General features: G+C 34.1%; 1 protein-coding gene and 1 long non-coding RNA gene across 10 annotated transcripts in view; one reads left to right on the top strand and one right to left on the bottom strand.

Annotated features, from left to right (window-relative positions):
- The window catches only part of LOC106974585 (uncharacterized), a 31,017-nt gene extending 22,396 nt beyond the window's left edge, over window positions 1-8,621 (top strand). Inside the window, exons 5-6 of the long non-coding RNA XR_008299432.1 lie at window positions 4,821-4,881; window positions 6,845-8,621. This is a non-coding gene — a long non-coding RNA (uncharacterized LOC106974585). The remainder of the gene's footprint in view (window positions 1-4,820; window positions 4,882-6,844) is intronic.
- LRRC9 (leucine rich repeat containing 9) overlaps window positions 1-15,643 on the bottom strand; it is a 110,975-nt gene that overhangs the window by 5,240 nt on the left and 90,092 nt on the right. For 5 of the 9 annotated variants that reach the window (XM_053224506.1, XM_027065832.2, XM_027065830.2 and 2 more), the window contains 3 exons: window positions 9,528-9,668; window positions 4,470-4,614; window positions 2,861-3,029 (listed from right to left, as the gene is read on the bottom strand). In XM_053224506.1, the coding sequence (XP_053080481.1) occupies window positions 2,861-3,029; window positions 4,470-4,614; window positions 9,528-9,668 (455 nt within the window). Of the gene's footprint in view, window positions 1-55; window positions 2,018-2,860; window positions 3,030-4,469; window positions 4,615-8,903; window positions 9,239-9,527; window positions 9,669-10,289; window positions 10,420-15,643 lie in introns of those variants that run through there. The other 4 variants (XM_053224504.1, XR_008299430.1, XR_008299431.1 and 1 more) reach the window with 4 other exon arrangements.

The following is a 15,643-nucleotide window of genomic DNA, read 5'->3' as shown; positions in this document are numbered from 1 at the left end:
ACAGAGCCCAACATGGGGTTGAACCTATGAACTGTGAGATCATGACCTGAGCTGAAGATGGACACTTAACCGACTGAGCCACCCAGGCGCCCCGATCACGTTTTATGTTAAAATGTTCTAAAGGTTGGATCTGTGTCTGTTTTCTGTATGTCGCCTAATAATGCCTAAATACATGTTAATATTTTTTAATGTTATTATCAAATTATGTATTATAAATTCATTTACTTCTTTCAGGAAATTCAGATGTAATTAAAAATTTATAATAGAAATGATATCTCAAAATTTAACAATATGTAGTACATAAAAATCAAATGATCATCTCAAGTATATTCCAAATGGATAGGAAAAATGGTTGGAGAAAATATGCTAAATGTTAAGTGGATGCTGAATAATGAGTTATGTTTTCCTGCTTTATACTTTTCTAATTCTTGTAAATTCTTTTTGTCTAGTGAAAGCCAGTTGCACTTATTTTTCCCACCAGATTTATTATTTGAAAAGGCAATTTTCATTATAAAAGTAACATATATTCAGTATTTCATTTATACATTATCATCAAAGAAAAAAAGCTGGCGATGCCAAGTTAATAACAAAGAATGAAGAGCAGACACTCATCCAAACACTGTAAGGGAAGCAGTTGTTAAAACTAAAGGGCAAGAAAGACATCTTCTGGACATCGTAAGAACTGCAGAGTTGTTTTTTAAACAAAGGATCTTATTTTCAGCTAAGAATAACAGTTGTTTAAAAACCACACATTAAAAAGTATAAAATCAATCTGTATTGGGTTTGAAATTTTAAGCATTACATGATTAAATCATAAGCATATATAGCATTTGAAGAAGAAAAGATACAATATTGCTGCAAACACATTGGAATTAGTTTCCAAAATATCTTTAAGCCTATTTCCAGGTAGATTAAAAAATACAAATATTTTAGTAAAAATTTATTTTCATGTAAGGAACATCTAAAATAGTATGAAAACTACATGCAGTGTTGAACCAATACTTGGAAAATTTTAGTAGAATAATTCATGAATTGTAGAGCCCATTTATATCAAAATATGATTGGCAATTTAGTCATTAATTTAAAGAGCTGTATCTAATAAAACAATCAAATTCAAAACCATATTTGATTTATTTGTGATGTGCCCTAGTACTTTGCAGTGTAAAATTTTAGAAAAATTATTTCCAGTGAAATAAATCATTAAGGATCTCAAATTTAAAAGTGTCCACTCAGTTTGAACATATGTTCTTTTTAGCCTCAAACTGCTTGTACACTATGGGTACAATTAATACATTTTGTATTTGAAATAGTGCTTTTTTATTCTTAGAGCACGAATACCTGGTTGCACCTGCAATTAGCCACCTTCAGGAAGTACTACTGATGCCCATAATTTGCATCTCTAAACAATTCTTAGGACAGATCTGGCTTAAGTGTACTTTTCCCCCAATTTTAGTCCTAAAAAACTAGTTTGTAATTCAATGAGCAAAGCTCAACTTGCTTTAGTAATAGCTGTGTTTGGTAAGAAATGTATACTTTAGTTTTTGTTAACTCCAAATGAACAGATATTCAACAAATAAAATATGCATATTTACTAGAATTACCTTTTCTTAGTATCTTCATATGACAGGCCACAATAAGAGTTTGTAACTAAATGCTTCCAATATCAGCACTAAATATTTGATTCTACGCTACTTCTATCTTTTCAAATTGTAGGATATAATGGTTCATGATTTTTTTAATATAGAAATTCAAATGAATAATTAAGATAATCATAAAGAAAGTTTAAGAGAGGTGATATTAAAGTAAAATTCAACCAGGGTGACAGAAATTATCATCATATGGAACTGAAGTGCTTCAGTAAAATAAGTAAAATGAATATCTTATATATTATATTTCCACCAACACTGTCTGCTAATTTTGGTACAACTACTAAACAGAAATAGGTTTCTTGGTGCATATTCATTTCTCTTTAGGCAGTTACATTCGATTTGATCTTGGAAAGTGGCTGCCAGGAATTCTGTCAGAAATAAGATATTTATAAGTCAAATAATATGACTTATTTTCCTAATGGATCAGCTACTTTAAGGTCATTCTGCAGTAAATAATTTCTGTAATTTATATGTGTTCAATTCCAAAAAGACAGTGCAGTAGAGAAAATCATCCTATTTTTGGACATTTAAAAATCAGGTTATCCTGAGGACTGATAATAGGAAGGAAGTCAGTACATCAAGAGCCAGGCCTACACTAGATCTGCTGTTGAGTAGGTCACTAATAGATGAATTGGAGCTTGGATCCAAAGAAGCTGGGGGACAGGTAATAACTGGAAATCTAGGCAGACAGGTGTTGAACAGAGTGGATTCTTAATGAGAAGTAGCAGGTTCTTAGGCACTGAGCTGGCCTCCAGGGAGAGGGTCCAGACTGGAGGAGAGGCAAGTCGGAACTACAAGAAGAGGTGTGAAGAATCGACAAAATTCTCGGTGTTTCGTGATTTCAGAGTTGAATTTATCTTGTTGTTCAAAATGTAAGTGAATCATGTTGCACATTTAGTGAGAAGTGACTTCAGAGAGAATATAATTACAAGTGTTTATTTCAGTGTTCCCTCATGTAAGCATTAGGTGAGCACTATTCTACCTTGATAGCCATTTCTAAGTCTTTTTGAATTATGAAGTAAATATACTGGACTTTGGGAAAGGTTTTGTGAATGTGGGAGAAGCCTTATGCTATCCGACAGCTTCTCCCTGCTCTCAGTAAATAAATAATAGTATACAATAATGTTTTCTATTTTTATACATGACTAGCAAATTTGGGGAGTTTTTTTTTTAATGATGAGAAATGATGTTAAAACACAGAATAGTTTTACCTTCCCTCATCTGGGTTGCTCTGGTACATTTGTGTAGTTGGAGATGTCATATTCTGATGTGATAAAAGAGACGGAGAGGGATCTATTCCTCTGAGTTGCCGAAAAGCTATTTCTGCACGGATGCTTCGAGGATTATTTGTCAGAGTCCCTGCATTCTTGTTTTTTTTGTCTGAAATTAGGAATTGTGAAAGAATGAGAAGCAGTAAGTAATGAAATGAATTAAGTAATAAAGCTTGGCTGCCCTTGAGCTGAATGTATCCTGTACATATTTCATAACATGAATTTAAAATTTTAAATAAAATTATGGAATTGGAATATATTTCTAGCACTCAATGCTGCTTAAATGTCTGAGTTAGTGAATCTATTTGATTCTTTCTAGGTAATTTTTAAAAATATAAATATCTAGAGCTGTGTGCTGTAATAAATGTACAGACAAAGTGACCATAATTTTTCAAAATAAAAATTGGGGCAACATAGTCAGAAGATAGGAGAGAAATTATAAGACTTTTTAAGAAAAACCTCAAATATAGTCACAGACAAATTTTGAAGACAGATCTGAGGACGTTATGGAGATGAATTCATGATTGAACTAGTGCCAGGAAAAAAAAAAAAAGATATTGATGCCATTCCCGAAGAGGACATTGTACTGTTAAGGAGGCTAAAAATTTGGTATGTCCTATTTTACTAATAGTTATATCTATCAGATAGAAGCATAAAAGTTCTCACCGTGACTAAAATCTTAAAGCCATTTAGTATGTAGAAGTATGAAAAATAAGTTAAAAAATAACATCTTAACAAAGTAAATGATTTGGGGTTTCTTTTAACTGAGTTTCTTCTTGAAATAATCACACAGAACAATATACTATTCTTGGTAGGCTCTTAGATCATTTTATAAATTCGTGATGTTCAATTTTATTGCCACCAGTGGTCCCAAGCAAAGTGGAATGTTACAGGGAATGGAAGAGGTGAGCCCTGAGAGGAGTGGCTATCCCCACTTTCACCAACAAGATAGCCAGTGAAGATATGGAATTAGGGAATAGGTTTGATCTAAGCCTGAATTAAAATGTGTGTAATAGAAGGATACATTTCCATGCCCTGTCCTTTTAATATACTCCCTCCTTTCGAGCTGTACCTCTTGAAACTTTTCTCTAGTATTAGCTGCATGCTTTACTTGTGGTTTCAAGGATAAAATCCGATCTTCTCTTTGTACCCCAAGAATCTGTTGTCACAGATATTTTTAAACCTCTGATTTCTACTTTTAGCAGGATGTACAAACGAATTGGTTTTAGCAGTTATATGCTATGAAATACATAAAATGAAACAAAGCCTTTGAAAATACATAATTCAGAAAATAATTGTGCAAGTATCACAAAGTTCACATTACAAGCAAATGTTTAGTTACAAAATATTAGTAGTTGAACAAAACTCCCCAAAACTATAGACTCTAAAGTCAGAATGGCCACATGAAACTTGAACAAACGTGCAATTTTAGGAAATGTAAATTTAAAAATGCAATTTTAAGTAGTATTAGAAGTGAAAGTGAGATTTTTGTTTCAAATGAAGTGTTTGTTTGCTTTTACGTTCATTCTGAAACTTTTTGTCAAAATACCTTCAGCTTCAGGAGTTAAAGTGAAGTCAGATCCCAAGTAATGGCTAAATCCACTAGGCAGAATTACATTTGTTATCTTCATGGGAGGAGCTTTCACTTGGCCAAATGACCCACCATCCATTGGACAGTTGGTAACAGGAATGAGCTACATAGTAAAATAAAACCAGTTAAGAATGTCTCATTTCCAAAACTCAGATCAATAGATTTAGTCCTTACTGCAAGCCCCACTTGATAATTTAAAAATTTTTAGGTCAGGAGTTATATGCCTAAACTGAGTTGGTATGAAGCAGAAACTGAAACAGTCTTTTGAACCCTTAACCTCTCTCAGAACCTTATGTTCTGTCTTTTCAGATTGTACTGTACTCATCACTAGTATGACGGCATCTCCCTCTCTCCATAGGATCTCAATGAGGTAAGTGTAGAATTAAGAAAATGAGAATTAAACTTTTTCTCCTTTGTAACATTTCTTTTTTTTTCTTTTTCTTCTTTTCTCTTCTCTTCTCTTTCTTTTCTTTTTTTTCTTTTCTTTTCTTTTTTCTTCTCTTTTCTTTTTTACTGAGCAGGAATTTCTAGATAGTAAGCATTTTATCTTCAACATCTTTATAATCCTCATATTACCTCATCAGGTGCCTTGCAGTTAATTAGTTTTTCAAAAACAAGTAAATAAATGGGGACTAAGAAAAGCATCTTATAACAATCACTTAATGAATGTGCTAACTCTCTAAATGGTGTTTACATTTTAAGTTAGTTGAGGATTAAGAGGCTTTTAAAAGAATTTCAGGAATCAGCAAACAGAGGAGACAAGTATTTTAGGCTGGAGACTCTTGGCTTCCCTAGAAATTTATGCTTGCTCTGTCTTAAGACTGACCTTGTTTATACTTTTAAAAATATGAATTCTGAATATATGAGTCAACTTACCTAGAAATATAAGTGTTTGCCATTAGTGTAAAATGGCCAATTACCCTGTTTTAATAAGTGTCAACAAGAATGCAGCTTTGTAATGAGCACTAAAGTATCAGGCTTTTTACTAAAGATGCTCAGTCCCAAATTCCCTAACTAATTCCTTTTTAGAGTTTCTTCCCATCACTAATCTAGAATATTGTCAAATTTTCTTCTGAAGCCAAAAGGACCAAAATGTTTTGGTTTAAAGAACAACTTTAGAGTTAATTATCTTTACTTGCTCTTAAAAAAGAAAGAACAGCAATAACTGAAAGAAAAATGAATTAGACTGAAGTGATAAACTTGAAAAAGGATTGTTTTTGTGTCTTCTGAATAGCTAAAAGAAATGATGGCTTAATTTTATCCTAGCCATGAAAATAAACATTGTTATTGAATCTTAAAATAGATTTCTCTGGGCCACTTGGCTGGCTCAGTTGGAAGAGCATGTGACTCTTGATCTTGGGGTCATGAGTTCAGGCCCTACATTGGCTGTAGAGATTAATTAAAAATAAATAAATACGGGTGCCTGGGTGGCTCGGTCGGTTAAGCGTTGACTTTGGCTCAGGTCTCAATCTCACCATTTGTGGGTTCGAGCCCCGTGTCTGGCTCTGTGCTGACAGCTCAGAGCCTGGAATCTGCTTTGGATTCTGTCTCCTTCTCTCTCTGCCCCTCCCCCACGTGTGTGTGTGTGTGTGTGTGTGTGTGTGTGTGTGTGTGTGTGTGTTTGTGTGTGTGCTGTCTCTCTCAAAAATAAACGTTATAAAATTTTAAAGATCTAAAAAAGGATTTCTCTAAAATAAAGACTTTGGATATCCCCCTTATTTTATTAACCATGTATAGACAAATCAAAAAATAATTTTTAATAAAATGCTTACATATAGAATAAGTGGAAAAATAATTAAGTTTTTTTATATGGCACTGATTCAAATGGCAAGAATACATGTCTAGATTCACTCAAGGCATATTAACATATCATATATAGTAATGGGAAAAATCTGAGTTCACTATATGAGGAATAGAAAAGAATAACCAAGAAGCAAATCCTTTAGTAAAATACTTATCGACTAAAATTTGAGTTTGTGTATTTTTTCTGCTACATGAAACTAATAAAAAAATATATATGGAAATTAGGATCTTTAAAGTTTCTCTAAGTGATTTCTTTATATGTAATTTGGTGAATTTATATGTAATTTTTCAAATTAGCCAACATTACCTTAAAATGCAATTTATAAATTTTAATGTGACAGTTTTTATAGTTCTCTCACCTGGAGCCCTCACATATGTGGTATGGGAGGCAGAATAGTGCCCCTCCCCCAAAAAGATGTCCACATTGAATTTCCAAAACCTGTGAATATATTACCTTACATGACAAAAGGGACTTTGCAGACATAATTACATTGGATTTTGAGGTGAGGAAATGATCTTTGATTATCTAGGTGGTCTCAGTACAATCACAAGAGTCCTTATCAGAAGGAGGGGAGTCAGGAGGGTCAGAGATAGAGAAGATGTACAGATGGAATCAGAAGTGGAAGTGATGCTATTGCTGGAAGAGGACAGTGAGCCAAGGAATGCAGATAACTTCCAGAAGTTTGAAAAGGCAAAGAACAAATTCTCTCCTTGAGCTCCAGAAGAAATACAGGAGTCACTGCCTGTGTTTAGCCCCGTAAGACCAGTTTTTGGACTTCTGACCTCTAGAATTATAAGATAATAAATTTGTGTTGTTTCAAGCCACTAAATTTGAGTAATTTATTACAGCAGCAGTGGGAAACTTAAGTTTCCTTTAGTTTTCCACTTCTGGAAGTAAGAAATGACTTGCTCCAGGAATATAAAATAGAGAGGGGAAAGGAGCCTTAGATCACTGACCTAAATTTTATTTGATTATTTGCTCTCTTTTGAAAGACTAGGACCTGTGACAGTAATTTCAGTAGATCACATTAGATGGTGCTCTTTCTTAGTTAAGTCATACAAATTAGTAGCTAAGATTTGTTTTCACAAAGCATAATTTTTAGAATAATTTTTATAGATATAACCTACAAATGAACCACTTCCTTTGGCTATTGTAGTTAATACTTATTAACACTGTACAACTTTAAGTCTTGCAGGTCTCTGTGACTACTTTGACCTATAATGGAAGCTCCTTGGTTAACCAAAAAATGTCAAGGTTGATGAAAAAAATCAGGGAATAACTAAGAATTGTATATATAATTCATGTTTATTTTTTAGATTTATTTAAAAAAATTTTAAGTTAATTTTATTTATTTTGAGAGAGAGAGAGAGCAAGCAGGGGAGGGACAGAGAGAGAGGGAAATAGAATTCCAAACAGCCTCTCCACCATCAGCACAAAGCCCGATGCAGGGTTTGAATTCACAAACCATGAGATCATGACCTGAGCTGAAATCAAGAGTCAGATACTTAACTGACTAAGCCACCCAGGCACCCCTATTTTTTAGTCATAAAACATAAATGTACATGCGCTCATGAATCTTGTGATGGCTAAGGCCTTTTCTGTAAGAGTCCCTTGATTGGTATTTTATCTCATTGTTCTTAGATAAAGCTATCCTTAAAGTTTTGCCTACAACTTCCAGTTTTGGTTTCTTTAAAGTAGTAAGAATTTAAAGACATGTGGAGAAAATTTGAACACAAGAATTTTTAAAATAATTTTCCCACATATTGTGTCTGAATTTTTATAATTTTCTCCCATTTTTTACAAGATTTTCCTCCTAACCTATTTGACACTATTTGTGTGTGTGTGTGTGTGTGTGTGTGTGTGTGTGTGTGATTGATCTTTATCCAGATTTTCCAAAGTACCCTATTTTGGTTATCATAGAAATATACAAATAGTAATTTAAAATTTGCATTTATAGCATATCTGCCTTTTTAAGATAAAAGAACTGACATATAAGTTTTTGACAAAACAGCCAGCTCTTGATAAATATGTAAATCTGCTGAAGGCAGAAGTGGGCTGGAGAAGAGCCTTCTAATATCAAATTTCCAGTGTGCTCTGGGAATCGATTTATTTTACAGAAGGGATGGAGAGTGCTGGGTAATCCATTGATTAAGTAAAAGCATCTATGGTAATCTTCTTTTCTTTTCAATATGAGTTTCAAAAGTGTTATTTGTTAACTGACTGATGTCCTTGCTCTCTGGCTTTCACTTACTTTAGAGGTTCACTTACCTTCTTAACTGCCCCACCCTAGTCTAGGTCTTCATAATCTCTAAAAGCCTCTTAACTGGTTTCCCTGCTTCCAGCGTCTTCTTTCTCAAATCTTGCAAAGGCACAGCTCTAATAAGGTTACTTCTTTGTTCAAAAACTATAGCTTTTCTGGGTTAAGTTTAGTCTTTGGAGGATGTTCATGAAGAATCCTGGTGGCCAAGGACAGAATTTCCTAATGGTATGCTTTGTGGCTTCTCTCTCTAAACTCTTTCATGTCATGGTCAGACACCTTTTTAGCGTTCATGGGTAAAAGGCACAATTATTCTGGCCGACAAGAAAGAAGCACACATCTCCCTTGTTAGATGAACTACATAGTCCAGAGTGTTGAGGTCAGAATTCCTTCCTTCCCTTCCTATCTGCTAAACTGAAAGAGTTTGTTAGTTTCTGTTTATAGAAGTGATATGTTATAGTTTCTTACCTTCTAGCATTATCTCACATATTGAGCAAGAGGTACACAGATTTTATTTTATTTTATTTTTAATATTTATTTATTTTTAAGAGAGAAAGCAGAGAGAGAGGGGCAGAGAGAGAGGGAGACAGAGGATCTGAAGCAGGCTTCTTGCTGTCAGCACAAAGTCCGACGTGGGCTTAAAGTCACAAACCGTGAGATCATGACCTGAGCCGAAATCAAGAGTTGGGCACTTAACCAACTGAGCCATCCAGGCACCCCAAGATTTTAAATAATTTTCTTTATATCAAACTACATTATTAGAAAAAGGAGCTTCCCTGGAATTTGCATGTATGTATATGCTCTATTCACCAGATCAACATGCTTTTGATAGTAATCACTAAAATAGATACTAGTCTACCAGAACATCATAGCCCAGATTTACCCAGTAAATTGGTTTTAATTTGTTAATAATGATATATTTTAAAAGGAAAAGTATAAATAATAGAAGTATTACCGAAGTTTTCTTTGCTTGTAGTTCAGAGAATTGAAATTCAGCTTTTGCCCTATCATCTGAATTCACAGGAATTCCGTCTAACATCTGTAAGTTAGGCAGCCGAAATATGAGCATGTGGCGATGTAGTGTTTTTCTGCAAATCTGAATAAAGTTAAAAATAACAATGTATTTCTTAAAAAAACTTTTATTTCAAAGATTAACTTTTATAGAGAAAGAAATTTAACCTGGGCACCAAAAATGACAGATAATAGCTAATTTGTAGTGTTAGCTGATACAAATATGAGCTCCCTTTTTGAAAGATTTCTCAATTTCTTGTTATACTAAATGAAGATTAGAACTTTTTTGTTAACCAAGACTACCATTTAGACGTTTAGTCTCTTTTTAGAGTATATAATATTGTTCATTAACTACAGGCAATCTCAACTCATGAATAGGATTATGCTATAAAAATTCATTTATGAGTAATTACTTTGAAACTTATATGGTATTTTCCCATAGGCACTGTCCAATTGAATTCAGTACACATCTGTTAGATTGTATAATCCATCCCTTCATAGTTTGTCAGCCTACTCTGAAAAATATTTGCATGTGTACCTAAGAAGGTATATAGGAAGAGTTAACATAGTAGGCCTGAAACTGTTATCTTTAGAAAGGTCTGCTTGCAAGGATAGCTCTTGACTAGTTTTTGGTACTTGGATTTTGGAAGTGTTCCCACCATTCCTTAACTGATTAAAGGTAGTTCACTGTGCCTAGACTGCTTACCCAAATGATATGATTTATGGTCAACTTGCTTTCCTTCTGGGAGTCTGGAGTTTTGGTATGTGATGGGCATTGGGTACATATGTGACCAACTTCCAACAAAATTCTTGAATGCTAAGTGTAGTGGAATTTCCTGGGTAGAAACATAAACACATGTTGCTGCACTTTTGTTGCTGGGTGAAGAGTATGTACTATGTGACCCTTCTCTCCCTCATGGGAGAGAAAGAGCATAAGGAAGCCTACTTATCAATTCTCCAGACTCCACCTGTGTCTTTTTTCCTCATCACCTGGCTGTGAATCCTCACTATGTCATTTAATAAATTTTAGCCATGAGTACAATGATATGCTAAGTCCCTTGAGTTCTTTTAGCAAATCTCTGAATGTGGGGGTGTTCTTGGGGGACTGACAGCAAAGAAAAAGTATATAGCACATCTTGTGATCATGAAGAAGAGATGAAAAGAGACAAATTTTCATCAAAGGGGAATGAATAAACAATCTGTTTTATTATTATTATTATTATTATTATTATTATTATTATTATTTGAGAGAGAGAGAGAGAAAGAGTGTGAGTGGGGGAGGAGGAGAAAGGTAAAGGGAGGAGACAGAATCTCAAGCAGGCTCCATGCCCAGTGTGGATCCTGAAGCAGGGCTCGCCCTCAAGACCTGAGCTGAAAACAAGAGTTGGACGCTTAACTGACTGAACCACCCAGGCATGCCAACAATCTATTTTTTTCTAATGTAGTGTATATATATAATAGAGGTTTAAAAAATGAACCACATTATAGGCCAGAAAGAAAGAAAGTCTTATAAATACCAGAGAATGTATAGACTGTCTCCTCTGACCAAAACACAGTAACAGAAATAAATGACAAAGAGATAACAAAAAACACTTCATAGGTTTGAAATTCACACACAGACACACACACACACACACACACACACACACACACACCTCTCAATCATTCATGGAATAAAGAAGAAATCTTTTGGAGACCAGATTTTAAGAAATAAAGAACAGGAAAAATACTACATATCAAAACTTTTAATATGCTGCTAAGCAGTGTTTTGAAACCTAAAAATGAACTAGACATCCTACTTAAGAATTTTTTTTGAAGTAAATTCCCTTTTAACAATATTTTTTCTTCTGATCTGTGAGCATGGGATTTTTTTTTTTTCATTTCATTGTGTCATCTTTAATTTCTTTCATCAGTGTTTTATAGTTTTCAGAGTACAGGTCTTTCATCTCTTTGGTTAGGTTTAGTCCTAGGCATCTTATTGTTTTTGGTGCAATTTTAAATGGGATAGATTCCTTAATTTCTCTTTGTGTTGCTTCAGTATTGGTGTATAGAAATGCAACAGATTTCTGTACATTGATTTTGTACCCTGCAACTTTCCTGAATTCATTTCACAGTTCTAGCAGGTTTTTGGTGGAGTTTTTCAGGTTTTCTATATGGAGTATCATGTCATCAGCAAATAGTGAAAGTTTTACTTCTTCCTTGCTGATCTGGATTCCTCATTTCTTTTTGTTATCTGATTGCTGTGGCTAGGAAATCTAGTACTGTGTTAAATAACAGTGGTGAAAGTGGACATTCCTGTCTTGTTCCTGACCGTAGAGGAAAAGCTCTCAGTATTTCCCCATTGAGGATGATATTGGGTGTGGGTTTTTTTTTTTAATTTTTTTTTTCCAACGTTTATTTATTTTTGGGACAGAGAGAGACAGAGCATGAACGGGGGAGGGGCAGAGAGAGAGGGAGACACAGAATCGGAAACAGGCTCCAGGCTCTGAGCCATCAGCCCAGAGCCTGACGCGGGGCTCGAACTCACGGACCGCGAGATCGTGACCTGGCTGAAGTCAGACGCTTAACCGACTGCGCCACCCAGGCGCCCCAGGTGTGGGTTTTTCATAGATGGCCTTTATTACATTGAGGTATGTTACCTCTAAACCTACTTTGTGTCGGGTTTTTTTTTATCATGAATGGATGTACTTTGTCAAATACTTTTTCTGTATCTATTGAAATGATCAGATGGTTCTTATCCTTTCTTTTATTAATGTGATGTATTTGCAAGTATTGAACCATCCTTGCAACCCAGGAATGAATCTCACTTGATGGTGAATTATTTTTTTTAATGTATTGTTGGATTTGGTTTGCTAGTACTTTGTTGAGGATATTTGCATCTATGTTTATCTCTGTTTATCAGAGATATTGGAGTGTAGTTCTTTTTTGTGTTTGGCGTCTTTATCTGGTTTTGATATCTGGTCAGGGTAATGCTAACCTCAAAGAATAAATTTAGAAGTTTTCTTTTCTTTTGTATTTTTTGGAATAGTTTGGGGAGAATGGGTACTAACTCTTCTTTAAATGTTTGGTAGAATTCACCTGTCAAGCCATCTGATCCTGGACTTTTGTTGAAGTTTTTTGATTACTGAGTCAATGTCTTTGCTGGTTATTGGTCTGTCCAAATTTTCTATTTCTTCCTGTTTCACTTTTGGTAATTAATATGTTTCTAGAAATTTATTCATTTCTTCTAGGTTGTCCAATTTCTTGGCATAAAATTTTTCATAATATTGTCTTATAATTATATTTCTGTGGTGTTTGTTGTCATTTTTCCTCTCTCATCTGTGACTTTATTTATTTGGGTCTTTTCTTTTTTCTTTTTGATGAGTCTGAGTAGAGGTTTATCAATTTTATTAATTTTTTTCAAAGAACTACCTCCTGGTTTCATCAATATGTTCTATTATTTTTTTAGTTTCTATATCTTTTATTCTGCTCTAAACTTTACTTTTCCCTTCCTTATGCTGGCTTTGAGCTTCATTTGTTGTTCTTTTTGTAGCTCCTTCAGTTTAAGGTTAAGTTGTTTATTCGAGATTCTTTTTTCTTGCTTCTTAAGGTAGACCTATGTTGCTATCTACTTCCCTCTTAGAACCACTTTCGCTGCATCCCAAAGATTTTGGACTGTTATGTTGTCATTTTCATTTGTTTCCATGTATTTTTTAAATTTATTTTTTTATTTTCTGGTTGACCCACTCATTGTTTAGTAGCATGTTATTTAACTTCTATTTATTTGTGGTCTATCCAGATTTTTTTCTTGTGGTTGACTTCTAGTTTCATAATGTTGTGGTCAGAAAAGGTGCATGGTATAATTGTGATCTTCCTGAATTTGGTGAAGCCTGTTTTGTGGCCTAATATGTGATCTGTTCTGGAGAATGTTCCAGGTGCACTTGAAAAGAACCTGTATTCTGCTGTTTTAAGGTGGAATGTTCTGGATATATCTGTTAAGTTCATCAAGTCCTGTGTGTTATTATTCAAAACCATTGTTTCCTTGTTGATTTTCTGTTTAGATGATCATGTCCATTGATGTAAGTGGGATGTTAAAGTCCCCTACTATTATTGTATTATTATCAGCTAGTCCCTTTATGTTTGTTATTAATTGTTTTATGTAATTGAGTCCTCCCATGTTGGATGCATAAATATTTACAATTGTTATATCTTCTTATTGGATTATCCCCTTTATTATTATATAGTGCCCTTCTTTGTCTTTTGTTAAAATGTCTATAATAACCAAAGCAATATATGTTTTAATGCAAGTCGTATCAAAATACCAACAGCATTTTTTTACAGAGCTAGAACAAACAATCCTAAAATTTGTATGGAACCACAAAAGACATTTAAAAGCCCAAGAAATCTTGAAAAATAAAAGCAAAGCTGGAGGGATCACAATTTTGGACTTCAAGTTATATTACAAAGCTGTATTAATCAAAACAGTATGGTATCAGCATAAAAATAGACACATAGATCAATGGAACAGAACAGAAAACCTAGAAATGAACTCACAATAATATGGTTAATTAATCTACAACAAAGCAGGAAAGAATATCCCATGGAAAAAGACAGTCTTTTTAACAAATGGTTTGGGAAAACTTGACAGCTACATGCTGTCAAGAATGGAACTGGACCACTTTCTTACACCATACACAAAAATAAATTCAAAATGGATTAAAAACTTAAATGTGAGATCTGAAACAATAAGAATCCTAAAAGAGAACACAGGGCAGTAATTTATTTGACATTGGCCATAGCAACTTCTTTTTAAGATATGTCTCTTGAGGCAAAGGAAACAAAAGCAAAAATAGACTAATGGGACTACACCAAAATGAAAAGCTTCTGCACAGCAAAGGAAACAACCAATAAAGCTAAAAGAGAACCTACTGAAGGGAGAAGATATTTGCAAATGACATATAAAGGGTTAGCTAACAAATAAAGGGTTAGCATCCAAAATATATAGAGAACGTGTAAAACTCAACACCCCAAAACAAAATAATCTAATTAAAAATGTGCAGAAGACACAAAAGACATTTTTCCAGAGAAGACATATAGATGGCCAACAGGCACATGAAAAGATGCTGAATATCACTCATCATCAGGGACATGCAAATCAAAACCCGTCATAGTGGCTAAAATCAACAACACAGGAAACAACGGATGTTGGTGAGGATGTGGAGAAAGGGGAACCCTCTTGCACTGTTGCTGGGAATGCAAACTGATGCACCCACTCTGGAAAACAGTACAGAGGTTCCTCAAAAAGTTAAAAATAGAAGTACCTGATGATCCAGCAATCACACTACTGGATATTTACCTAAAGAATACAGAAACACTAATTCAAAGGGATATATGCATCCTGATGTTTGCAGCAGCAGCATGTACAATAGTCAAATTATGGAAACAGCCATCAATTGACTTATCAATTGATGAATGGATAAAGATGTCACACCACACACACACACACAAACACACACACACACACACACACACACTGGAATATTACTCAGCCATAAACAAGAATAAAATCTTGCCATTTGAAATGACATGGATGGACCTAGAGAGTATACTGTGAAGTGCAATAAGTCAGGCAGAGAAAGACAAATACCATATGATTTCACTCATATGTGGAATTTAAGAAAAAAAATGAGCAAAGGGGTAAAAAGAGAGAGAAGTAAAGCAAGAAGCAGACTCTTAACTATAGAGAACAATCAGATGGTTACCAGAAGGGAGGTGGGTGGGGGAATGGGTTGAATAGGGGATGGGGATGGGTTAAATAGGGGATGCACTTGTAATGAGCATCAGGTTATGTATTTAAGTGTGGAATCACTACATTGTACAACTGCAACCACTATAACACTGTATGCTAACTAACTGGAAGTAAAATAAAAACTTAAAACAAATAAAAGCTGAACCACAGAATCAGTATTATGCTAAAAATAGTTTTAATAATAATGTTAAAAATGTTTAAAAAAGTAAACTCCAAGAAACTGAAAGATGGAAACAAGGGTAGGGCTTAGTGAAATAAAAAACAAATAAACC

The sequence above is a fragment of the Acinonyx jubatus genome, chromosome B3 (assembly GCF_027475565.1).
Source record: "Acinonyx jubatus isolate Ajub_Pintada_27869175 chromosome B3, VMU_Ajub_asm_v1.0, whole genome shotgun sequence".
NCBI lineage: Eukaryota > Metazoa > Chordata > Mammalia > Carnivora > Felidae > Acinonyx > Acinonyx jubatus.
The sequence above is the reverse complement of the archived record's forward strand: the minus strand, read 5'-3'. Positions and strand labels throughout refer to the sequence as shown.